Source organism: Pan troglodytes, chromosome 14 (assembly GCF_028858775.2).
Source record: "Pan troglodytes isolate AG18354 chromosome 14, NHGRI_mPanTro3-v2.0_pri, whole genome shotgun sequence".
Lineage (NCBI taxonomy): Eukaryota > Metazoa > Chordata > Mammalia > Primates > Hominidae > Pan > Pan troglodytes.
The window spans coordinates 114,433,586-114,461,038 of NC_072412.2; the positions used below are offsets into that span (position 1 = coordinate 114,433,586).

The 27,453-nt window shown below is 38.0% G+C and overlaps 1 protein-coding gene across 4 annotated transcripts in view; it reads left to right on the forward strand.

The window, feature by feature from the left end:
- Positions 1-27,453, forward strand: part of MYO16 (myosin XVI) — a 711,002-nt gene that overhangs the window by 332,399 nt on the left and 351,150 nt on the right. For all 4 annotated transcript variants that reach the window (XR_008538898.2, XM_054665553.2, XM_054665554.2 and 1 more), the window contains exons 10-11: positions 15,755-15,905; positions 26,760-26,870. Coding sequence is in view for 3 of the 4 variants with exons in the window: in XM_054665553.2 (XP_054521528.2) it covers positions 15,755-15,905; positions 26,760-26,870 (262 nt within the window). In the remaining variant the exon portion in view is untranslated. The remainder of the gene's footprint in view (positions 1-15,754; positions 15,906-26,759; positions 26,871-27,453) is intronic.

A 27,453-nucleotide genomic window follows, 5' to 3' on the forward strand; every position in this document is an offset into this window, starting at 1 on the left:
CATCTGAGTTTATCCTACCAGGTGAGATGACTCAGGGTAGGGGCCTAGTCATGCCAGAAAAACCAACAATGTGATTAAAGACCAACCATGTGATTAAAACCAGCCCAACTTCCAGGAGGAGCAGGACAGGCTCGAGATGGAGTTCAAACATGTGGCCAATGATGGCATCATTGATGCCTACGTGACGAGACACCAGTAAAAACTGTGGACATTGAAGCTCTGTGGAGACTCTGAATTGGTGAGCACATCAGTGGGCTGGAGTTTGATGTACCCTGCATCCTTGGGGAGGGGGCTCAGAAGCTCTGCATTTGGGACCCTCTCAGACTTTTTCATATGTATTTGTTTGCCGGTCTTGTCTTAATTTGTTTCCTTTATGATAAAGCTGTATTAGTACTTTGGTGAGTTTTGTAAGCCATTCTAGTAGTTTGTCAAACCTCGGGGGCTTGTGAGAATCTCAGAATGTGTAGCTCGTTGCTCAAAAGTTCAAGTGGCCTGGTGACCCCCAGACTTTTGGCTGGAATCTAAAATGGGGGCAGTCTTGATGAGGACTGTGCCCTTAACCTGTAGGCTCTGGGCTAACCCTTGGCAGTTCGCATAATTGTACTGCAGGATATCAGAGTTTGATGATGATAGTAATAATAACTGTATCATAGGGTTATTCTTCATAACTGAGTTAATATTTATAGAGCATTTAGAGCAATATCTGCCTCATTGTAAGTACTAAATAATTGCTTAAGAAATGACCAGAAAAAGATGTTCTTCACTTATCTTTGAACTGGCAGCAAAAGCATCTAAAGAATGGCTTTGTAGCTGTAGGCTGAGACAAAAATAGTGGTAGGCCTTCCGCTGGGTGCTTTTAAACTGATTATAACCATATGGAGAAAATCTTATTTTCTAAGCAGCTGGAAAGAAAATCTAATATCAGGAAAGACCAGCTTTGGTTGGGTGAATACTCTGATGAGGTTGTGTGGGGGCTGAGTCTCCAGAGTTTCTGAGTCATCTGTGACCTGGGATAGAGAAGAAATGCCATTTCCTAGGGATGAGAAAAGACTATGAGGAGGGGACCTAAGCAGGGCTGAGGGCCACAGGGAAAGGGACTGCTTGGAGTTGATCCCACGGTGGCCTCAGCCAAGTGGCTCTTGGGGAGGAGAAATACCCCATGGGGATTTTTGAATGAAATAATATATAAGGCAATGTGCCCCTATTGACCTTAATAAAAGGATAAGACTCACAATAGATTTGGGAAAGCTCTGAAAAATCACAACCTAGTCATCTGACAAAGGGCTAATATCCAGAATCTACAATGAACTCAAACAAATTTACAAGAAAAAATCAAACAACCCCATCAAAAAGTGGGCAAAGGACATGAACAGACACTTCTCAAAAGAAGACATTTATACAGCCAAAAAACACATGAAAAAATGCTCACCATCACTGGCCATCAGAGAAATGCAAATCAAAACCACAATGAGATACCATCTCACACCAGTTAGAATGGCGATCATTAAAAAGTCAGGAAACGACAGATGCTGGAGAGGATGTGGAGAAATAGGAACACTTTTACACTGTTGGTGGGACTGTAAACTAGTTCAACCATTGTGGAAGTCAGTGTGGCGATTCCTCAGGGATCTAGAACTAGAAATACCATTTGACCCAGCCATCCCATTACTGGGTATATACCCAAAGGACTATAAATCATGCTGCTATAAAGACACATGCACACATATGTTTATTGTGGCACTATTCACAATAGCAAAGACCTGGAACCAACCCAAATGTCCAACAATGATAGACTGGATTAAGAAAATGTGGCACATATACACCATGGAATACTATGCAGCCATAAAAAATGATGAGTTCATGTCCTTTGTAGGGACATGGGTGAAATTGGAAATCATCATTCTCAGTAAACTATCGCAAGAACAGAAAACCAAACACCGCATATTCTCACTCATAGGTGGGAATTGAACAATGAAATCACATGGACACAGGAAGGGGAATATCACACTCTGGGGACTGTTGTGGGGTGGGGGGAGGGGGGAGGGATAGCATTGGGAGGTATACCTAATGCTAGATGACAAGTTAGTGGGTGCAGCGCACCAGCATGGCACATGTATACATATGTAACTAACCGGCACATTGTGCACATGTACCCTAAAACTTAAAGTATAATAATAATAAAAAAGTCAGATATTAATATTAATCTTTGGATCTTTATCTTATTTTATAAAAGCAGGAAAAAAGGTTCATTGTATTTTCTACAGTGAACAATTTATGTAGCTATGTTTCTAGGGTTAACATTGAGAACTGTCTATTCAGTCCATTATTTTAAGTGCCAAAATAACCAAATCACATATGCCATATCTTTACATCTGTTTCTGTTAGTAATAATATTTTTATTACAAATTCAAATTCAGCTGGACCCATTTCTCATGAACGGTGCCTTCACAGGGTCCTCACGTGGTGGAAGAGGGACACAGTGATCTCGGGGCAGTTTTACAGAGGCTTTAATCCTCCTGAGAGTTCCACCCTCATGACTTAGTCACCTCGTAAAACCCCTACTTCTTAATGCTATCACTTTGAGGACTGGGTTTCAATAGATAAATGTAGGGGCCACACAACATACCAGCCACTGTCCTGGCCACTAAAACACATGCAGAAATCTACCGGGCATACAGTTGCCAGGTAAAATGCAAGAAATGCAGCTAAATTTGAAGTTGCAATTTAAAAAATCATTTATTATTTGTAATTGTCAAAGATTTTTTATTTGCTAAATCTAGCAAGCCTTTAACAGGATAGGGCTTCCAGGAATTAAAAAGGACAGATTTCTCTGGTAAGCATCATTGTTTCTTTCCTTCTATTGCCTTCCTTCTTGGTACAGAAGTGTGTGATCTGGTAATGCCAAGTAATCTTGCAACCAAAAAATGAAAGTTACTTTCTTTTTTCCAGACAGAGTTTCGCTCTTGTTGCCCAGGCTGGAGTGCCATGGCACAATCTCAGCTCACTGCAACCTCTGCTTCCTGGGTTCAAGCGATTCTCTGGCCTCACCGTCCCAAGTAGCTGGGATTACAGGCGCCCACCACCACACCCAGCTAATTTTTGTATTTTTACTAGAGACAGGGTTTTACCACTTTGGCCAGTCTGGTCTCGAACTCCTGACCTCAGGTCATCCACCTGCTTTGGCATTCCAAAGTGCTGAGATTACAGGCGTGAGCCACCATGCCCAGCTGAAAGTTATTTTCTAAGAATAACAGAGCAGGAAGCTAGAACAAATCAAAGGCCCAGAAGATCTGGAGAAGGTTACCATCCCTGGGCTGCCTATTTCTGCTTTTCTTGTTATGTGAGAAAAATCAATGTCCATTTCCTTAAGATACTATTCTTAGTTTCTGAGGTGGGCAGCCTAAAGGAATATTGGCTGGTGCTACAGCTGCCGTAACTTTGGGGTATCATGCTCTTGGGGTATCTTGCTTCTTGTGCCAAAGTTTTAGGACTCCAAAGATTTAGAAGTTGTGGAAATGATACTACTTTGACTTTCCAGTGTATTTCAATGTTCCGTATGGATTTTTTTTTTTTTTTTTTTTTTTTTTTGAGACAGAGTCTGGCTCTATCGCCCAGCCTGGAGGGCAATGGCACAATCTTGGCTTACTACAACCTCTGCCTCCTGGGCTCAAGAGATTCTCCTGCCTCAGCCTCCTGAGTAGCTGGGATTATAGGCGTGCACCACCGTGCCCAGCTAATTTTTGTATTTTTAGTAGAGACAGGGTTTCACCATGATGGCCAGGCTGGTCTTGAACTCCTGACGTCAGGTGATCCACCCACCTCAGCCTCCCAAAGTGCTAGGATTACAGGCGTGAGCCACCGTGCCCAGCCCCATGTGGATTTGTATGTCCTGAATACCTCTTTTTCACAAGCAGAAGAAATTTCTCATAACTAGAGTGGCCATAGGTGCCCATTTGGTCCAGTCTGGTTTCTGCTTGTTTCCCCAGCATGATGATAAATAAAATCCTCTTTCAGTATTAAAATGTCCCAGTTGGCACCTTAAGTTCTACTTTCGCAGAATCAGAAAACTGTGGCATAAAATTTCTTGTATAGTTTCACTTCACATTAATATATTAAAGAATATTAATGCATAGTATTTAAGCAATAATAAATCATATTTGTATATAGTCTTTTAGATTACAAATGACTTTTATATCAAATAAGTCATTTGATATATATGTGTAATTTTTTTATTTAGTAATCTATAAAACATCAAGCCTTTTTAATCAAATATTACAACTACATTGTTAAATTCTACAGAATGTGTTTACAAAATATTGATAAACCTGTCAATAAGTTCCTTAATTATTTTCACTTAGGTATTCTGAAGTCCAGTAGTGCACAAAGAGAAATGTCATAGAATACAGGGACAGAATGATACATTCAGGGAGCATTCCTAGCAAAGCTAACACTTGGAACTTTCAGAATCTTCCTTCATATATACATAAAACTACTAAATTATACTTAATTTCCAGATTTTCCCTTAAACAAGCTATTAAAATTTTTTTTGCATATATCTGTTGAGAGCTGTTAGATTAATATGTCTCAAAAACAATACAAACTCCAGTTCAGCCAATGACACATTGAAAGTTTTATTTGCTTTTTAGACACAGGTAATATTTTACCATAATGGTCTTTAAATTGTAAAAAAAAAAAAAACTTACAAAAATTAATTTTTGGAAGGACCAAACATACAGCAATTAATTCAAATCTCTCCAAGAGCTCTTTCATTTAATATTAATCTTTGGATCTTTATCTTATTTTATAGAAGCAGAAAGAAAACAAAAATGTAATTGAATTTTCTGCAGTGAAAAATTGATGTAGCTATGTTTGTAGGAGTAACGTTGAGAACTGTCTATTCAGTCAATTATTTTAAGCACCAAAATAACCAAGTCACACATGCCATATCTTTACATCTGTTTCTGTTAGTTTTTGTTGCTGTTGTTGTCCTCATGTATCTCAATAGATTCCATTTTATTTCATCTCTATGGTTTTCTAAGATTGCTTTAGTTATAATGGGCGATCATTGTTGCCTTTGTTAGTTTCATTTTATTACATTCCTGTTTCCATTTTCAGAAATAAAATCCTATTTCCTACAGGCACATTTTCTCTGCATGAAGTTACTTTGATGTTTGTCAAAATAAGTAAGTCTGGCATAAATCCAGTAGAGTTCAGAAATTGGTTGTCTGCTGGTATATTCTCATCTATTTTTTTTCACAGTCAGAGTTAAATCTGTCTCTACTGTATTAATCTAAGCTACCCTTGGATGGTACTGATTTTCTTTTTTAAAATGTTTATGGGATCTGTCTTACCAATAGAAAATATACTCTCTCATTTCCATTTTTTCTCATCAAATAAAGTTCTATTACTAATAATTTATTTTTCATAATCAGAATAAGAATTTCTTGTTGAATAAAATTTGGAAAGTGCAGAAAAACATACAGAAACATGAAAAAAATGACTCATTTGCTTCAAAGAAAAACTGCACCAGATAAGTTATACAGGAAAGAAAGACTTTACTAAAAACTATTGCACCAAGGGAGAATGATTGAGCTCAATTCTACTGAACAAAAAGTAGGAGAGTTTCTAAGTGCTGGGGTGAGCTAGGGGGAAAGTACGTAGCACTTTAGGAGGGAGTTTCGTCAAGGTGATTAAGCCATGGGCATTTGCTAATTGTCCTTTATAGGCTCCTGTGCTCCACAAAAACTGGGAAATATGTGGGCTATGTTCTTCCCTGTTTAGATTTCAAAGGGATGACTCCCAGGTCATAAAGACATTCCTGGGTTGTAAAACTGGCCAGAGGCTGGGAGAAGATATACATCTCAAAGAGGCAGAGAAAAAAATTGCAGTTCAGTTTTCTAAAGACATTGCTCCAAGAAAAGGGAGTTCAGAGGACTAGAGATAGTCCAAAGTTGAGCTGAGAGAACAAGGTTAAGGCCTTCTGGGTCACTACCCCACCTTTGTGATGAAACTGCTATTAACTTGGAATTTTTCCTTTTGCCCTTTATATGTTTCCTGTTTTATTCAGTCTTGTACTCTCTCTGTCTCTCTCTCTCTCTCTCTATATATATATTCACATCCTATTTTAAAACATAATCTGATAAATATTTTTCCAATGAACATTTAATGTGTATTAAGAAAATACCAGTGATTAAAATTATTTCTTTTTTTAACAAATAGCATTTTACTATGTGTGTCCTTAAATTCTACGAATGCATAGTAAATGAAAATTTAAATATATTGAAGTTAAATTTTCTGAATGCTATTATTAATCACAATGATTATAGATAAAAATGTTTTATTGTTAAAGAAAGAGAGAAACCTAAACAATTGTTCTATGGAAATTTAAAATATTGTATGCCATCAGCCTAGCTGTACAATTTGCACTTTTCTTGTAGAAAATAACTGCATAACTAATTAATATACTGCCTTTCAAAACAAGTATATTACTTAGAATTTTTTTTTCTTATATGAATAAGAGAGTGATATGGTTTAGATGTGTCCCCACCCAAATCTCATCTTGAATTATAGTTCCCATAATCCCCGCATTCCCTGGGAGGGACCTGGTGGGAGGTAATTGAATCATGAGGGCAGTTTCCCCCATGCTGTTCCCTTGATAGTGAACGAGTTCTCACAAGATCTGATGGTTTTATAAGCATCTGGCATTTCCCCCTGCTGGCACTCATTCTCTCTCCTGTCACCTTGTGAAGAGATTCCTTCTGCAATTATTGTAATTTTCCTGAGGCCTCTTCAGCCATGTGGAACTGCAAATCAATTAAACCTCTTTCCTTTATAAATTACCCAGTCTCAGGTACGTCCTTGTAGCAGCATGAGAACAGACTAATACAGTAAATATGTACTGGGAGTGGGGTGCTGCTGTAAAGATTCCCAACAGTGTGTAAGCAACTTTGTAACCAGGTAACAGGCAGAGGCTGGAACAGTTTGAAGGGCTGAGAAGAAGACAGGAAGATGAGGGAAAGTTTGGAACTTCTGAGAGACTTGTTGAATAGCTTTGACCAAAATGCAGATAGTGATATGGACAATGAAGTCCAGGCTGAGGTGGTCTCAGATGGAGATGAGGAACTTGTTGGGAACTGGAACAAAGGTGACACTTGCTATGCTTTAGCAAAGAAACTGGCAGCATTTTGCCACTGCCCTAGAGAACTGTGAAACTTTGAACTTGAGAGAGATGATTTAGGGTATCTGGCAGAATAAATTTCTAAGCAGCAAAGTGTTCAAAAGGAAACAGAGCATAAAAGTTTGGAAATTTTGCAGCCTGATGATGCAGTAGAAAAGAAAAATCTATTTCTTGGGGAAAAATTCAAGCGTCCTGCAGAAATTTGCATAAGTAACGAGGTGCCAAGTGCTAGTCACCAAGACAATGGGGAAAATGTCTCCAGGGCATGTCAGAGACCTTCACAGCAGCCCCTCTCATCACAGGCCAGGAAGTCTGGGAGGCAAAAATGGTTTTGTGTTTTGTGAGCTGAGCCTAGGACCTCACTGCTGTGTGCTGCTGAGGGACTTGGTGTCCTGCACCCCAGCAACTTCAGCCTCAGCTGCAGCTCAAAGGGGCCAAAGTATAGCTTGGGCCTTGCTTCGGAGGGTGCAAGCCCCAAGCCTTGGTGGAATACATGTGGTGTTGGGCCTGTGGGTGCTCAGAAGTCAAGAATTGAGATTTGGGAAACTTAGCCTAGACTTCAGAGGATGTATGGAAACATCTGAATTTCCAGGCAGAAGTTTGCTGCAGGAGCAGAGCCCTCATTGGAGAAGCCCTGCTAGGGCAGTGTGGAAGGGAAATGTGGGGTTGGAGCCTCCACACAGAGTCCCCACTTGGGCACTGCTTAATGGAGCTATGAGAAGTGGGCCATGTTCCTCCAGACCCCAGAATGGTAGAACCGCTGAAAGCTTGTACCATGCACCTGGAAAAGCTGCAGACCCTCAATGCCAGCCCATGAAAGCAGCTGGGTGCAGGGCCATACCCAGCAAAACCACAGGGACAGAGCTACCCAAGGCCATGGGAGCCCACCTCTTGCATCAGTGTAACCTGGATGTGAGACGTGGAGTCAAAAGAGAATCATTATGGAACGTTAAGGTTTAATGACTGCCCTGTTGTATTTTGGACTCGCATGGGGCCTGTACCCCTTTCTTTTGGCAAATTTCTCCCATTTGGAATGGGGTTATTTACCCAATGCCTGTACCCCTAGTGTATCTAGGAAGTAACTAACTTGCTTTCAATTTTACAGGCTCATAGATGGTGGGGACTTACCTTGACTCAGATGAGACTTTGGACTTGGACTTTTGCGTTAATGCTGGAATGAGTTAAGACTTTGGGGGACTGTTGAAAAGGCATGATGTTTGAAATGTGAGGACATGAGATTTGGGAGGGGCCAGGGTGAAATGATATGGTTTACCTGTGTCACCACCCAAACATCATCTTGAATTGTAGTTCCCATAATCCCCACGTGTGGTGGGAGGGATCCAGTGGGAGGTAATTGAATGATCAGGGTGGTTTCCCCCATGCTGTTCTCATGATAGTGAGTGGAGTGCTCATGAGATCTGCTGGTTTTATAAGCATCTGGCTTTTCCCCGGTTGGCACTCGTTCTTCCTCCTGCCACCCTGTGAAGAGGTACCTTCTGCCATGATTGTAAGTTTCCTGAGGCCTCCCCAGCCATGTGGAACTGTGAGTGAATTAAACCTCTTTCCTTTATAAATACTCAGTCTCAAGTGTGTCCTTATAGCAGCATGCAAATGGACTAATACAGAGAGTCTTTGTGACTATTTATTTGCGATTATTGTTAGTGGTATATCTTATATAAGCTATGATATAATTGAGTGAGTTAGTGACTTATTTTTGAGATGCAGGTGAAAAGTTCTATGAGAGATTATTTATTAAGAATACAAAACTGTAGGGCTTGATATATACTTAGATATTACCTAGTTTAACTCTTGCATTTTGCAAAGGTGAAACTGTGACCCAGAGATTTCAAAGGGCTTAAAGGTTCAGGTGGTAGCCAACTTGAACCAACTCGAGGTAAAATCTGATTTAAATCTGATTTAAAATGATGTCTCCATAGTCTTAAGCCAATCTTTTTTCCAACTATAGCTCTCATGGAGTCTGCCAGTGATACTGCAATTAGATTTGAGATATGAAAGGAATATTTCAACTATTTTACTAAACTCAGTACTGCTTCTAAAGAAAAGTATTTATTCTAAAGAAATCTTTCTACTTGGTGATTTTTTTGTATTTCATAAACTATCTTCTTTGTTTGTACCTTGACCAATCTACTCTTTTATTAATCACCCTAGACTCAAAAAATTTGGTATATGCAAACCCTCTCTTTAGTTTATAATACTCTCTGATGAAGAAGAAAAAATATGATTGATAGATGAAGAAAAATACAGAAAATATTTTTATATGAGAGTAGATGTAGACAGTGTGGCACATGGGTAAGCACACAGGTTCTAGAGCTTAGAGCTGAGAGATTCAAACCTCAGCTCCAGTAGCACCTGCTGTGTGTCCAGAGCAAGTTCTTCTCCTCTGTGCCCTCAGTTTACTCATTCATAAAACAAACAGACATTATAAAATAATGAACACTTTATAATGTTGTGAAAATGAAAAAAAATTTAATACATGCAGCGTGTTTAGAACAGAAGACTATCACATGTTAAATGTCATATAATTAATATAACATTTTGCAGATAGTTCACTCAAATTATAGAAAAAATAAGGAAAGGCCACGAACGGTGGCTTACGCCTGTAATCCCAGCACTTTGGGAGGCCAAGGAAGGTCGATCACTTGAGGACAGGAGTTTGAGACCAGCCTGGCCTCAGAATTTCATAATGAAACCCTGTCTCTAGTAAAAATTAAAAAAAAAAAAGCTTGGCATGGTGGTTCATGCCTGTAGTCCCAGCTATTCAGGAGGCTGAGGCAGGAGAATCACTTGAACCTGGGAGGCAGAGGTTGCAGTGAGCCAAGATCACACCACTGCACTCCAGCCTGGGTGACAGAGTGAGACTGTCTCAAAAAAAAAAAAAAAATATATATATATATATACACACACACACACTATACATATACATGCACACTATATATATATACTATATATATACACACACACACACACAAATGCACACACACACACACACACACGCACCATAACAACTATTTTAAAATATGTGAAGGGGTTTTATTTCAAAGAAGCGTAGAACATATTCTTGGGAACTCTATGAATGGTGAATGAAGTTAGAGCAGACAGGCATTGTCCCAGTGGTGCTTGTGGAAGGAAGAAGCTCTCTTTGGAAGTAATATTTTATCATTTGATGGTATTTGTCTGAGTTCATGTTTTGTTACCTATAACAGGATACCTAAAACTGGATAATTTATAAGAAATGAAAGGTATTTCTTATGGTTCTGGAGGCTGAGAAGTCCAAGGTTGAGGGATGACATCTCATGAATGCCTCCTTGCTGAGGGGACTCTCTGCAGAGTCCCGAGGTGGCACAGCATATCTTATGATGAGGGGCTGAGAGTGCTAGCTCAGGCCCCTCTTCCTCTTCTTATAAAGCCATCAGTCCCACTCCCATTAATCCATTAACCCAATAATCTATTAATCCATGAATGGATTAACTTATTCATGGGGGCAAAGGCCTCGTTACCTAATCGCCTCCTAAAAGTTCCACCTCTCAATACTGCCACACTGGGGACAAATATTCAAATCACAGCAGTATCAAGCAGATCTGGCTATGAAATTTTTATGAGCATTATAAGCCTTTTCTTTTCATAGTAATTTTTTTTCAATTAATAACTATACTATTGAGAAGAACAGTCTACCTTGGTCCGTGAGCATCCTTCACATTCTTGCTCAGTTTGTCAGACTGCAAGTCATATGTAGATAGCTACATAGACAACTGAGTAAATTTAAAGAATCATATCATTCACTCCCAAAAGGAGGGGACTGACTTATTTGCTCCTTGATACAATGTTTGTTGCTTGCTCAAAAGATACTTGATATCTAGCTGGCTTTCTTTCCTGTAACAGCACTTTCTCTAGTGTTGGCATCCATTAAGATCCAACTGTTTTGTGTTCTTCCTACTTCCTCCTCCTCACTACATGGAACAGAAGATAAAGGAGAACTGTTATAAACATAAAGCTCTGTGTCTTCCACGAGTAATAGTCTTTTATCTCTCCTCCAGGGAACTCTTGTCTTCTGCAACTAACCATGGAATAGTAACAAGCTAACTTATTAGATTGTAAGTAGGGTGAAATCTCAGAAGCATGACAGTTCTAGACACATAAAAACAGCAGCTGATTTATTCCCTGCTTATGGCCATAGTCATGATGCTAATCTCTTTATGTGCGTTATGTTATTAATCCTTCACTATAGTCCTTTTGCAATTTGGTTTTGCAGAATGGCTACATAACTCACCCAAAGTGGTAGAACCAGACATCAAACATGGTAGTTTTACTGACTTGAAAATGCATGCCCATACATCTGTACTGTACCATGCTATCTCATATTAATATATGATCCTCTGTCCCCTCACCTACTTGCAAGTATTTTCATTGGCTAAAACACTATAAAACATCATTATCCAGAGTTCAAACTAAGGAAAACTCACCTTGCATTTCTGTAAATTTATTTCTTAATATTCCCGACTTTCCATCAGGCCTGACCTATTTGGTAGTCTTTTTTTATTCATGCTTTCCTAGATTCTATGGTTCAGTTGGAAGGCAGGGCATAGAGATGGGCTGCAAAGTGGTGAGACTGTGGTGGTTACTGAAAGCAACCCTTCAGCTTACTCTCTTCTTGCTATGTCAAGGTTAATATACAAAATCATTTGTGTATTTATATACTAAAATTCAATAAATGGAAATTGGAATTTTATTCTTATTTATTCATTTGTTTCATTATTTTTTGAGACCAGGTATCACTCTGTCACTCAGGCTGGAGCGTACTGATGCAATCACAGTTCACTGCAGCCTCGACCTCATGGGCCCAAGTGATCCTCCCACCTCAGCCTCCTGAGTAGCTGGGACTACAGGCATGCACCACCACAGCTGGCTAACTTTTTACTTTTTGTAGAGAAGGGGCTCACTATGTTGCCCAGGCTGGTCTCAATCTCCTAGACTTAAGCAATCCTTCTACAGTCAGCCTCGGCATTTTAAAATACATTCTTAAAACCATAAAACAGAATAAATCTAAAAATTATTTGGAAGATTTTCATTCTGAAAGCTAAAACATATTGATGAAGGAAATTGACAAAGATCAAAATAAAGGTACTTGTTTTCATGCATGACACAAGTTGAGATTGTCAGTATTTCAATTCTCACCAAACTGATTTATCAATTGAATGCAATGCTAATCAAAATCACAACATCACAACAGATATTTTTGTAAAAATTCACAAACAAATTCAAAATGTATATGAAAATGCTAAAGATCTCTAATTGCCAGATAATTTTCAAAGTGGAAACAAAGTTGGATGACTCACATGACTGGTTTCAAGGCTAAATGAGGAGATACATGAATCAAGACAGTGTAGTGTTGATTTAAGAATGAATGATTACATCAATGAATGATAATGAATGATTATATCAATGAAACACACTGGAGAGTCCCAAAGTAAACCCACACAGATATGGTCAATTGATTTTTCACAAATATGTCCCGCTAAATGAAAGTGAAAGTCATTTTTTAAAAAAGAATGCTGAACATTTGGACATCCATATGAGAAAATAATGTACTTCAACTCATATACAGCACTGTATACAAAAAGCAACTCACAATGGATCGTAGATCAAAGTGTAAAGCTTAAAATTGTACAAATCCTAGAGTAAAACCCAGGAGAAACTTTTGGTAACATTGGGTTATGAAAGGAACTTAGATAAGTCACAGAAGCACAAACTGTAAGAGAATTTTTTTCTTTGAAACACAATTATGCAAATAAAACTACAAAGATGCTGAGTGGGAGCGAATATTTGCCAAGAGCTTATCTGATAAATGAGTTGGATACAGAATATATAAAGTCAATAATCTGAAAACAAAGAAACCAATATAAATAGTCAAAAGATTTGAGCCCACATTTTACCAAAGAAGAGAAACTTTGTATGGAACTACAAAAACTCTAAATAGCAAAAGCTATTTATTTCAGAAGGAGCAAAGTTGAAAGCATCACATCCCCTGATTTCAAACTATATTACAAAGCTATAGTAATCAAAATAGTATGATAGTGGCAATAAAACAGACACATAGACCATTGGAACAGAATGGAAAGTGCAGAAATAAACCCAAGCGTATATTGTCAACTGATCTTTGACAGGACTGCCAAGATGCAATAGGGAAAAGAAAGTTACTTTAATAATTGGTACTAGGAAAACTGGATATTCACATACAAAAGAATGAAATTGGACCCTTTTCTTACACCATGTAGAAAAATTAAGTCAAAATGGGTGAAAGACTTAAATATAAAAACCATAAACCTCAAAAGAAAATCAAGAAGCTCCTCAACAACTTTTGTGGCAGTGAGTTTTATGGATATGACACCAGAAGAAAAAAGCACAGATGACAAAAGAAAAAATAAGTCAGTTACATCAGACTATAAGGCTTCTGCACAGCAAAGAAAACAATAAAATCAACAAAATGAAAAAGTAGCATGTTGAATGGGAGAAAATAATTGCAAACCATATACTTAGGTATATATACATATATGTGCATATGTATGTGCAAATATATATGATAAGGGGTAAATATCTAAAGTATGTAATGAACTCACACAGCTCACTGTAAAAAAAAAAACCTCTAAGTTTTTAATACGAGCACAGAACCTGAATAGACATTTTTCCAAAGAAGATATACAATTTTGTCCAACAGGTATATGAAAAGGTACTCAACATCAGAGAAATTTAAATTTAAAGCACAACAAAATACCACCTCACACCTGTAAGGATGACAATTATCAAAAAGACAAGAGATAACTAGTGTTGGTGAGGGTGTGTAGAAAAGGGGCCCCTTGAACACTGTTTGTGGGGATGCAAAGTGGTATAGTCGCTACGGAAACAGGTACGGAGTTTCGTCAAAAAATTAAAAAATAGAACTACCACATGATCCAGTATTGCAATTCTGGATATTTTATTCAAAAGAAATGAAATCAAGATCTCAAAGAGGTATGTACTGTCCCATGTTCATTTCAGCATTATTCACGATAGTGATAATATGGAAACAATCTAAGGCCCATGAACAGATGAAAGGGTAAAGAAATTGTGGTACATATCTACAGAATATTATTCAGCTACCAAAAAATAAAAAGAAATTCTATCATTTGCAGTGGATCAACATGGAAGACATTAGGCCAAGTGAAGTAAGCCAGACACAGACAGACAAATATTACATGATCTTGCTTATGTGTGGACTCTTAAAAACCTGAAAATCACAGAAGCAGAGAGTAGAACGGTGGCTGCCAGTTGTTGGAGAGTGGGAGCAAGGGAAGGTGTCAGTCACAGAGCACACACTTGAAGTCGTAAGATGAGCAAATTTTGGAGATCTAGTGTGACATGTTAATGAATATAATTGTAGTTGCCTTTACAAAATGTATATCAAATCACATTATACACCTTAAATATATTCCATTTTTATTTAATAAGTATTTTAAAATAAGAAAATGAAATTCAAATAAAAATCACACTGTGAGAAGCCACTAACACATCTAATAATAATTGACTCCAAGGAGCACAAAGGGTCTCTTGGAGGTGAGAAAGTATTCTATACATTGCTGGTTATTTTGCCTATGCAACTATGTATATCAGTCCAATCTCGCTGAACTAAACAACAAAGGGTGAATTTTACTGTATGTAAACTAGACCTCAAATAAATAGAAGTTAAAAAGAGGCAAAAAAAAAAAATTGCACTTAGCTCTTATTAGAATCACAGTGACTATGGTAGACTACATGAAATAATTATGTTTACATAGATTGCACGTGATTAAATACACGTGCATTTCTGCTTATAAGGTAACAATTCAGGAGGCACATTTTTAAATCTTAGTGATACAATGCAACATTTATCATTTATTTTCTATTTATTTTTAATGAACATTATAAAATAATGGCTGTATTTTGGGAATAAAGTCAATAGAAGAATAAAAAGTTAAGTATCTTTTATTTTTTGGCTTTGTTTGAGCTGTATAGAATTAACAAAAGTTACTCTGCTTGTAATATTGCAGTCCTTAAAGATATTATTATTTTTAATTCTCATATTATTATTCCATTGCAAACTTGAAATTTTGCCCATGATTTTGTATTTTAAATCCTAAATGAGTAATTTTTAAACTAATTATACAATTATGCCTTTATTCAGTTGTTTGCAATCCATTTTTGCATTTACATGTTAAATCCTGTCTAGTTCAGCCATGCATTTCAATCCCGGCTCTTAAGTTGTTTATTGATTCATCTATTATAGTCAGATATACATGTGTAAACATTTTCTTCTGGAGTTCAAATAAGTATTTTTTTTTCTTTTAAAATTAAAATTGAATAAAGTTTGGAATTAATTTTTTAAAAGTTCACAGATTTCTTACTAATTTTTTTCCTGCAGTTTATAAGAAATATTTCTTATCTGAATAAAACCACACTCATAGTCCAACTATCCTGTATTGGTCATTTTCGACTGATAAAACATTAGAAAGAGACTAATTGTAGTATTGATTTTTTTTCCTGTAGCAGTCCCCTGGTGTTACCAATTGCCAAGCAAGACAGTTTGTTGGAAAAAGACATTATGTTCAAAGATGCAACAAAAGGTCTGTGTAAGCAGCAGTCTCAGGACAGCATCCCTGAAAACCCCACGATGAGTGGTTCCACCAAACCCGAGCAGGTAATCCCGCCTTCACTGTGTGTCTACCAGTACTTTTTCATATCAAGTAATGTATTAAAATCCAAGATATTTCAAAAACAAACGTGCACTAATTTGCATTCAAAGACAATTAATGCATAGATTAATATTTTGCGTGCAGTTTTCATAAACAATTAGTGCATTCTGCTGATCAACAAACACAATTGCTATTGTGCTTTATAATTTGAATTTTGGTTTTGACTTATATACCAGGAATGTAAGCTCAGTCAGCGCATTAGTTCTTGAATATTTCCAGTTGAGTCATTTGTCATTATTTTGATTTTTATGTATTCTGTGTTTTCTTGGCTTATTTCAGTGACCCAAATATTTATGAACAAGAAGGGCAAACCAGTCACTGAATCATTTATTCTTAAAAGTAACTCTGGTCATGCATTGCATGTGTATCTGTGCGTGTCTGTGTGTTTATGTTGCGTGTGTGTGTGTGCATATGTGTACTTGTCTGGTGCCTAAGTCATGGGAGGTAATTTTGGATTTGAAGGGGGAGAGGGGAATAAGCTTGGAGTTATGGCAATTAATGTATTTTGTTATGGCCACAGAAATAAATGATTTTGTATATTTCTGTTTTATAAGTGGCAGAATAACTTGCATCCTTGAAAATAGCTTTCTTCAGTGTATCTAATTTTTAATATTTTATAGATATTTTAGCCAGGTTTTCTAAAGATCTTCTTCTTAAAATTTAATTTCAATTTTATTAATTTTTGTTATTTCAAGTAACTAAAGCAGATAAACAAAACATCTGAAACACTTTTAAATTTTAGCAGGTGTATTCATCTGCTCAAGCTGCCATGACAAAACACCACAGTCTGGGTGGCTTGGACAACAGAAATGCATTTCTCACAGTCATGGAGACATCTGGATTCTGAGGGTCCAAGGTCAAGGTGCAGGTTGACTGAAGGTGCAGGGCGCCTTCCCACTGCTGTGTCCTTGCAGGGCGGACAGCAGGAGGCAGGGAGAATGGGAAGGAGGGAGAGGCAGGGAGGAGCAGGGAGAGGGCACTCTCTGGAGCAATCTTGTAGGCTCAGGATCCCACCCTTATGATTTCATTTAACCTAAATCACTTCCTTATAGGCTCTATCTCCAAATACAGTTGCATTAGGGATGGGGGCTTCCACATATGAATTTGGAGAAATACAATTAGTCCACAGTACTAGACAAATCAAAGGTTAGGTAAAATTTAAGAGAAAATATGTATATATTTTTTGAGACAGAAGATTGCTGTGTCACTCAGGCTGTAGTGCAGTGTCACAATCATGGCTCATTGCAGCCTCAACCTCACAGGCTCTAGTGATGCTTCTGCCTCAGCTTCAGAGAGCTAGGACTAGGGTGTGTGCCACCATGCTCCGCCATTTTTTTTTTAAGAGATAGGGTCTCACTATGTTGCCCAGGTTGATCTTGAGTTCCTGGGATCAGGTGATCCTCCCACCTCAGCCTCCCAAAGTGCTTGGATTATAGGTGTGAGCCACCACACCTGGCAAAATATTCTTAACTTTCTTAAGGATCCTATTAACTTCTGTTGATATTCCAAGTGTTTCTGAGCCATATAATTTGTGTACTTTAATGTCTGGCATAACTTTCCGTTTCCGGTTATGATTTAATACTATCCTGTAATTAGTATCCTGTATAGAGGAAAAATGACTATTAATTAACTAGTGTCTAGCACCCTCTTACTCCTCATACATTTTAACACTTATGCCCATAAATTTAGTAATTTAAAAGCTTGGTTTTTGTTTTCATTACAGACATTTAAGACTCAAATTAGTTTGCAGTGAGTGTTGAGGAAACAAATTTCTGAGTTATTTTACAACAGTTGAAACTCAAGAATGAGTTCTGTTTCCTAATTGTTTTCATGGGAAGCCACTTTGAATAAAGTCTTATGGGTGCTTTCTCTTGTTATATATAAACCCATTACTGCTCACTTTTAGCTTTTACAAAATAATATCATTGTATATATATACATGTATATATATATACACACACATACATGTGTGTATATACATATATCCTTTGGGGAGGGAAATCTTTTATTTTTAATAACTTGTTTATTGATTAAAATATTACATTGTAGGATTCTATTAGAATAGTTATGTGAGCAAAGAAATTGAGTATGACTGACAATTGAACACTATTTTTAAACTTATGGAGTTATTTTCCTCATATTTTAATTTGTTATTAAGAATGGGAATATTAATGTTATTTATTACATAACCTAGAGAAATTAAAGATAACTTTAAAATGTATTTTTGTTTCTACTGGCATTGTTTTGAAGTATTTTTTCTTAATTCATTTATATAAATGTGTGGGAAATCTCAGGCTAATTGATTTCCTACTGTTCAAATTAACTAACATTCAAAAACTTTTGAATGCAATTATTGATATGGCATGACTTTTAGTCAATGTATATATGTGAAATTATTGTACATTTCTATTAATTTGCTTTCAAGCTGTGTTAATTAGGTGTTTGAGTTTAGCAGTAGTAAGTACAATGATAATCATTTATTTAATTAAAGAAGAGCAAACTAGGTCAACCATTTCATCAAGGTACTGAGATTTCTCCCTCTGTGGAGTTAAAACAATTTCTGATTAGCAGATTGATTGCTTTTTAAGTGGTAATTTAATAAGATGTTTCTAAAAGACATAAAGTATTCTTCAAATATAAGACATTCACGACATAAAAATATCAAGTGTAATCTTCACAGGATAACTTTCCTGTTTTGATGTAGACTTTTTATAATTGTATCCTAGACATAAAAAGTAATTGTAACCATGCTCTATCTGTGCATTATTAGAGAGGAAATGGCGGCTACACAGGCTTTATGCTCCTGTGTATTTATGTCCTAATATTCACCCAGTAATATGCCGCATGGTATCCATCATGTTCTCATATGTTCTTGCCCACGAGGTGCTAGCTGGATGGTTCTCTCCAGGGAAGAGCAGTGTGGTAAACTGAATGGATTATATATTCACATTTCATAGGAAAGCTTTCCAAAACACTTTTCAAAGCCATAAAGCTCTAATTAACATTTTAGAGATAAATACATCATGTGGAAAATTTTTAAAAATTAAAATAAAAACTACTTTGCATCTCTCTCTCCAGATTTTTATAAAGTGTAGGTCTTATCAAATGGTAACTGTGTAAATGAATACTAAAGGCTTGATTTGACATTTTATTTTTTTAATTTCCGAGAACCCCTAAAATTACCATTTGTTTTTATAATATCTCTGAGAACACAGAATGTTTCTTAAATTGATTATAATGTGCAAGACTTCCTTCTCTTCCCTTTCCCTCCTGGTTTCCTTTCCCATCCCATCCTTCCCCGACCTCCTGGCTTTTTTCATTCTTTTCTTGGTTTCCTAACTTCTTCTTTTCCCTCTCTCCTCCCTTTCTCCCTTCAGACATTTTTATTTAAATTAGGTTTAAGGTTGAAATTGAAGTCAAGTCTTTATTCCGTTTGGTGAGGTTATGATAGCCTGGAGTAGAGAGATAGCGGGAAAGAGGCGTGCAGCTTTGCTGTGGTTCAGGTCTGCAGCTCTGGAGCTCTATGGAAGTCCCATAGCCTTACTGAGCCTCATGTGTAAAATGGGTACATAGGACTGGCCTTGTATGGTTGTTAGGAAGATGACAGGAGATGGATGTATTATTTGTACTGTCATTATTATATAGACTGACTGTATGTGACTGACTGGAATTGCATACTCCGGTTTTGCCAGAGCAGTAGTCTTCTACTCCCTGCACGGATCTGTTCTAAATTCATGTAGTTCCACTCAACATATCCACAGGACTTTATACTTTTCGATGTAAATGTAGATTATTTTAGAAAATAATAATGCAAAATAATGTGTTATGTTGGTTAACATTTCAAAGCTTAGAAATGCGTTCACCTGCACTATCTAAATCCTCAAAATGTCACTGTGAGCAGGTTATTTTCTGCTTTCACTACATAACTAAAACTCAAGTTTCAAACTGAATTTCAAGCTGACCAAACTTAAACTCAAGAAAGTTAAGCAGGCTGGGAGTGGTGGCTTATTCCAATGATCCCAGCACTAGAGGCCAAGGTGGGAGGATTGCTTGAGGCCAGCAGTTCAAGACCAGCCCGGCAACATAGCAAAACCCCATCTCTACAAAATATTTAAAACGTAGCAGGGTTTGGTGGCGCAGGGCCTGGTGGCACACACCGGTGGTCCCACCAACTCAAGAGACTGAGGTGGGAGGATTGCTTGAGTTCAGAAGTTGGAGGCTGCGGTGAGCTAGGACGTCATCACTGCACTCCATCATGGACTATAAAGTGCGAGCCTGTCTTGACGAGAAAAAGTTAAGCAAATTGTCTAGAATCACAAATGTTTCTTTTATTTTGTATCCAGTGCTCTTTTGGGGGCACCACAGCAGGTTTCTAAGATCCGCTAAAACTTTCTTCCTGTAGTCCACAGAGACACAAGCACATGTGTACATGAGCACACAGATCTGCAGCCAGGGAAAGGGAAAGGGCCTGGTAGACTTCACTATTTAAGAAACACTTGGCAGAATAACAAAAGGAGGGCAAAACTACACAGGACTGTCCAGGCATGGCATGGGTGGAAGCCTTGGGAAGCGAAGTAAAGTATGTGTCACAAGATCACCCTTTCCTAATCTGGTCATTCCGGTCAACACGAAGTTGTTTTCTGTTTTTTTGTTTTTGTTTTTGTTTTGTTTTGTTTCTGAGATGACGTCTTACTCTGTCGCCCAGACTGGAGTACAATGGTGCCATCTCAGCTCACTGCAACCTCCGCCTCCCGGGTTCAAGCGATTCTCCTGCCTGAGCCTTCCAAGTAGCTGGGATTATAGGTGCCCGCCACCACGCCCAGCTAATTTTTGTATTTTTAGTAGAGACAGGGTTTCACCACGTTAGTCAGGCTGGTCTAGAACTCCTGACCTCAGGTGATCTGCCTGCCTCTGCCTCCCAAAGTGCTGGGATTACAGGCATGAGCCACTGTGCCCATCTAACACACAGTCTTTTTTTTTTTTAATTTCCTCCTTTGTGTGTGTGTGTGTGTGTGTGTGTGTGTGTGTGTGTGTGTAACTTATCCATACTGGGTTATTTGCCCCTAGACTGCCTTCCTCCAAATCCTGTTGAATTTCCTCTGTTTTTTTTTTTTTTTTAACTTATCCGTACTGGGTTACTTGTGCCTAGACTGCCTTCCTCCAAATCCTGTTGAATTTCCTCTTTTTTTTTTTTTTTTTTTTTAACCTCATCCATACTGGGTTATTTGCCCCTAGACTGCCTTCCTCCAAATCCTGTTGAATTTCCTCTTTTTTTGTGTGTGTAACTTATCCATACTGGGTTATTTGCGCCTAGACTGCCTTCTTCCAAATCCTGTTGAATTTCCTCTTTTTTTTTTTTTTAACTCATCCATACTGGGTTATTTGCCCCTAGACTGCCTTCCTCCAAATCCTGTTGAATTTCCTCTTTTTTTGTGTGTGTAACTTATCCATACTGGGTTATTTGCGCCTAGACTGCCTTCCTCCAAATCCTGTTGAATTTCCTCTTTTTTTATGTGTAACTTATCCGTACTGGGTTATTTGCGCCTAGACTGCCTTCCTCCAAATCCTGTTGCCCTGATCCCACAGGTCAGACCATCTCTGTTGCCCCCTGGGCTTCTACTCCCTGGACATGTGCTACCAACCTCCCAGAGAGAAATCACAAACAAGCAAACACAAGACAACATGGTAAAGCCCACGGTGCTCAAAACAGTGTCCACACAATGGAGACGAGGGATCAGCAAATTCAGAATACTTTCAAAACTTAAATTAGCTTTGGATCGCAAAACATTTCTCAAGGTGTTTCCCCTGAATTCTTCCTTGTCTTCTAAATTATGCCTATCTTGTGTTTTAGATCTCTCCTTTTAGAAATATATAGAATAAAAACCATAATGGTCAATTTTGGAGAGGACAGGCAATCTTTTGTACTTATCTGGTAATTATTGTTATAATTGTTTGGTAGACATTGGTGGTGCCCACTTTTCAGCCTACAACTGCAACATAAAAACATTCACAGACATATTTTTTACTTTTCTTTCTACTTGTCAGCTGTCACAATGCTTTTGAAATCTATAAAGAATCTGCTCCTTTGATAGCCTTGCTTAAGATTGGTTATCAAAGCTTCCTTTCAGGTCATTTTGGAATCTTGACGTGAGAAATGCAAGGAACTCTTCCCTTGATCTGCTCTCACACTGGATCTGCCCCACTGTGTAACTATAAACAGGCTAGGGAGTAGTCACATTTTTAGTGTCAGCCTAGTATTTTCTCTGACCCATGTAACAGCTGTGCCACTGAAGACGAGAATCCACAGGAATACCAATGAGATGTCTGTGATAGCTGTTCCAGGCTTGCTGGAACAAATGCAGAACTTCTGTTAGTACTATTCATGTTTTTGCTAAATGTGCACACAGAAATTTGCATTGAAATTGTTAGCATCGTGACTGTAAGAAGGATCTTATTATCTTAGCATAAATCATTACTCCTGAAGAAAACACAAATCTTACTCTTGATTTTCCTCTTTTTATGATTTCTTTAGGAGTTAAAGACATATGCTAACTTGCTGGAGAGTTTTGCCTTCTTTTTGCATTACTCAAAGTTATTGCAATCATTTATTGATTTACATCAAATTATGTACATGTATGAATATGCATATGGATTAATTTTTGTACATGCATACGTGCATGCCTACATAGTTTTGGGGGTTGTCTATATGTGTGTGTAAGTTTATGTACTTTGGAGAAATGTTGCAAAGATATTAAAAAGAAAATATATTTACATCCATCCCTAAATTGATGGTGAAAGCTCCGTTTCATGTGTCTCTCTACATAATGACTTTTGCCACAAGTGATTTCTCCTCTAGAAAATACATTCTTACCTAATTGCACATGTTTTCTAGATTCCTTTTGTATCCAAAGGCAAGCATTCCGGTCTGTGATCCTGGACTGCTTAAAATTATCCATCTCTATAAGAAAACCTTCTATCTTGTCTAAATCAATTCTAGTTAGGAAATCAAGTGCAATTTAGTTGCATACAGTTGCATATGGCAGCTCCTCTTTTTCTTAAATTAATTGAAGTCCAATCCATTCCTGCTCCTCTTTGGCCTCTTCCTTGGGCCACCTTTTTCTAGAGCTTGCTAGCTGGTCTCACCACTCCCGCTTTTTCTCTGCTGCAGCTGCCAGGGTGTCATCTTAGCACCGTGAAACTGGTCTTGTGGTCCCCATGCTCAGTCCCCTCCATGACTTTCACTAATTCCTGGAATGTAGCAGCTCTTCCTCAGGGCCCAGGAAGCTTTTCCAGCTCCTTCAATATCCCCTGCTGCTGCCTGTTCCCACCTCCTCCACGCCAGGGCATGTTCTAGGGCCTCCCACACACCCATCTCCTCCCGACCTTACAGCCCTCACCATGTCCTTCCCTCTCCCAGAGACATCTCTCCCCACATCCCACAGTACTGCCTTTTAAAATTATGTCCAATTTCAGTGTCAATGTGACCTCTTCAAAGACGACTTCTCAGATAATCTAAAGTGAAATTTTTCTCTTTTCAAAGCATCCTGTTTTTCCCTTCACGTACATTTTGTACTTGTCATTTCTTATTTCTGTCCTAACTTCTCCCCCCCCACCCCCCAGTAGGGGAAGTCACAAACATCATTCCTTTTTTCCTCTTTGTGCTAAACCTCTAGCACAATGGCCAACAAAGAAGGTAAGCAAGGGAAATTTGGCCCATTATTGAATAGATGTCATCAGATGTTTCCATTATCCACTGGAATTCCGCCTGTTCCCCAGTGGTTATCATGCCAGTTTTGCTTCTGACTTATCAGCTGTGTGACCCTAGAAAAACTACATGTCCTCTCTGGGCCTTAAGTTCTTCATCCTTTAAATAAGGATGCTATAACAATGAATGCCAAAATTTTTAAAAAATGTTATTCAGCAGAAGAACCTTCCTCAGAAAGAAATACGTGAACGAGAACTCTGATTCCTAAAGCAAAGGAAAGCTGAGCATCTTTGCTGAGAACAGCGCGAACAGACCCAGGGCCCTCCACACTCACCCGCATCCCTCCCTCCAACAGCTCCAAGGGAAGCTGGTAGGAAGTTACATGGTCTCCGTGGCCCCTACATATGTTACTAAGGGCACTAGTGAGGCACACTTAGCTGCAGAGGAGGCACTGGGCCAAATTTTCCTCGTATATTTAATTCCCTCAACCACTTTATGAAGTATAGACTATGTTTCATCACATAGAGAATGAAAAGCAGCTTCATGATGTTAAGGTAGAAAAATATTCAAGAACTCACAGATTGGAAGATATAGAACTGGGGTTTAAACACTGTTGTTCATACAGCTGAATACAAATAATTGATGTTTCAGAGGTAGATGAGCTCGCATTTTCTAACATTTGAAGTAGGGAAGCTCAAATTCATGTCTAAGATATTTACCTGAATTTGCATGACCGATGAAAGCAGAATTAAAAACTGCCTGGATCAAGACCACCAGTTCATTCGCCTAAGGGCTACGCCGAAGGCAGCATCACTTCTATGGTCGCGCCTCTCTCTGAGAGCTGTCAGTCTAGGTAGCGCTCGGTGCCTATGAGACTCCGCAAAGTGGAACTCAGTGTATAATGTGAAAAAGTTGATATCAAACAACTTCAAAATTGTTTTGACAACCCAGGAAACACTGGCATAGCTGGAACATTATGACTTCTATTTTTATCAACAAAAAGTACCAGTTTTGGGCTGCAACTCCTGAATGATTCAAGTAGATAATTCTGACAGCATCAAAGCCTTAAAGCTATGCCCCTAACCCAACATTAAATAACTAATTTTAAGAAAACTATATTATATGCTTGGTGTAGGTTAATGCTGAAAGATATTTGGAAATATGTTTCCTTTAAATGTTGCAAAGTAGTTAAAATAATGAACTCAGGGTGTTTGAGTTTGTGCATCTTGGTGGGGAAGGGTACAGGCTTGTTGTTGATATTTCTGAGATCTAGATTTTTTTTTTTTTTTGAGACAGGGCCTAGCTCTGTCACCCAGGCTGGAGTGTAGTGGCACTATCATGACTCACGGCAGCCTCAAACCCAAACTCCTAGGTTTAAATAACCCAAACCCCTCAGCCTTCCAAGTAGCTGGGACTACAGTGCACATCACCATGCCCAGCTAATGGAATATTTTACAAATTAGTTTTTAATAAGCATTCATCTACTGGAATATTGTGTTTCCTGCTTATAGTTTGAACTCCAGTGCCATAAAGCTTGCTGCCTGCCACCGTTCTAACTAGAGTTCATAAAAAAAATGTTCTGACCTTTCAACATGCCCACTACTCAATTTGTGTTTCTATTATTGTGTGTGTGTGTGTGTGTGTGTATTTTTGTTTGTTTGTTTGTTTTTGAGACAGAGTCTTGCTCTGTTGTCCAGGCTGGAGTGCAGTGGCTGGATTTCGGCTCACTGCAACCTGTACCTCCTGGGTTCAAGCAATTCTCGTGCCTCAGCTTCCTGAATAGCTGAGATTACAGGCATGTGCCACCACGCCCAGCTAATTTTTTTTGTATTTTTAGTAGAGGTGAGGTTTTGCCGCGTTGGTCAGGCTGGTCTCAAACTCCTGACCTCAAGTGATCCACCCACCACAGTCTCCCTGTGCTGGGATTACAGGTGTAAGCCACCACACCGGCCTGTGTTTCTATTATTAATGCATTAGGTCTAGAAAGCCTGGGGAGAAAATAAGCCCACTTTATGAACTCATGGGAAAGATTTTACTTTGCGAAATATCCACTAATATCAGAAAAAATAGTCCTAAATTTAGTTTTATTAAAAGTGTTTAGTATTTTTTACACTGCATTGACATGATAAGCAGAAATATTTATGTTCAAATTATTTAACAATGGTATATGCTGTTAATATATAATAGATATAAATACAAAATGCAAATATAGACTACAAACATGAATACAAATGATAATTATTAAAAATTTACTAGGAGTATCAAAGAACTCACATTGATAAGAATATTCTTATTCTTTTGCTCCTCTGTGTGTGATATTAAAAAAACACTACTACTGTATTACATCAAATGACTACTTTTCTGAGCATGTTCTGTGTATATAAAATTAAAATTGCCCATTTCTAATTTGAAAATAATGGATTTTCATTTAATTGAAGAATCCAAATTTATCTTTTTTATTTGAAATGTTGCAGTCTTTAAACATTCATGGCATATTAAATTGAATAGGAAAGTATTTTTTCTTTATGACAGTTATTTTAATCTCATAGCTACCTTAATCTTAAAAGTAATGTAGAGCAGAATAGAAAGATCTGAAGTCTACCTTTAAAACCTGGCCTCATCCTACATGAATGCAGAATCTAAATTCCATACACATTTCTTCCTTACCGTGCCAACAATGGTAACATGAAAAGTTTTGCTTTAGCTTAGGGAACACTACAGATATATGAGGTGTTCCACTGCTTATCTTCCAGAGAACTGAGAACAGTACAGAGCTGTCTAAATTATCAGTAGGGAATAAGAAGAGTCAACATGCTGAACTCATCTTGACAGACCTAATGCCTGGGCTAACAGACAGGGTGTGTGCACCTGCACACTGGGGAGTACAGCACAAAAATTCTCATCTGAATACATTGCTCTGTGGCTTTGGAGGTTTTTTTTTTCTTTTTCATTGAACCATTTCATCTCTTAATAACAGTTCCTAACTCAGGTTGTCTTCAAATGTTTGACAGGTAATTGAAAGTGGAACATCCAACTGTGAAGAAAGTTAATTGGAAAGCAATTAGAGTTGATCATACTTTCGGTTCTTCCCCAGGTCAAGCTAATGCCTCCTGCCCCAAACGATGACCTGGCAACGCTCAGCGAGCTCAATGACGGCAGCCTGCTCTATGAGATTCAGAAGCGCTTTGGGAACAATCAGATCTATGTGAGTGCCCTGGAAATTGCCTTTTGCACTGCTTTTCTCTTGCTGCATATTTTTATCACCCTTCAGTGCTTCAAATGTTGCAAGTAAAGGGCTCATTGGAGCTTCTGGTCATGGTGATAGCTGAAGTTGAATTTCTTAAGGTGAGTTTAGCTTCATTCTGGCTGTTATAAGGCAAATTCAGCACAGTTCCAAATTCTGGAGCTGAGTATGAACTAATACCCTGTGGACAGACACAAGTACTGCTATTAAACTTTCCTGTTGTCATGATTTCTGTGGAAGATCTTGCTAGAACCAGCAGGATCTGCACATGACATAAAATTGCTGTCTCCTCTACTTTTCTTGAACCTGCTAGATCAGGAACAGGAAGCGAAAGAGCATACATTGACTATGCAGGTAAGACTGCTACTCTATTTGCATGAGAAGAGAAACTGTTGTGGCTCAGAATTACCAGGAAATGTCTTTGTAAAGTAAATAATTTATACACAGATTCCTGATAGTAGAATCCGAAAATATTACTCAAATGACAGCATGGAGAATTTATTTACTGTGGTTCTATCGTCATTTGTATGTTACTTTCCCAGCA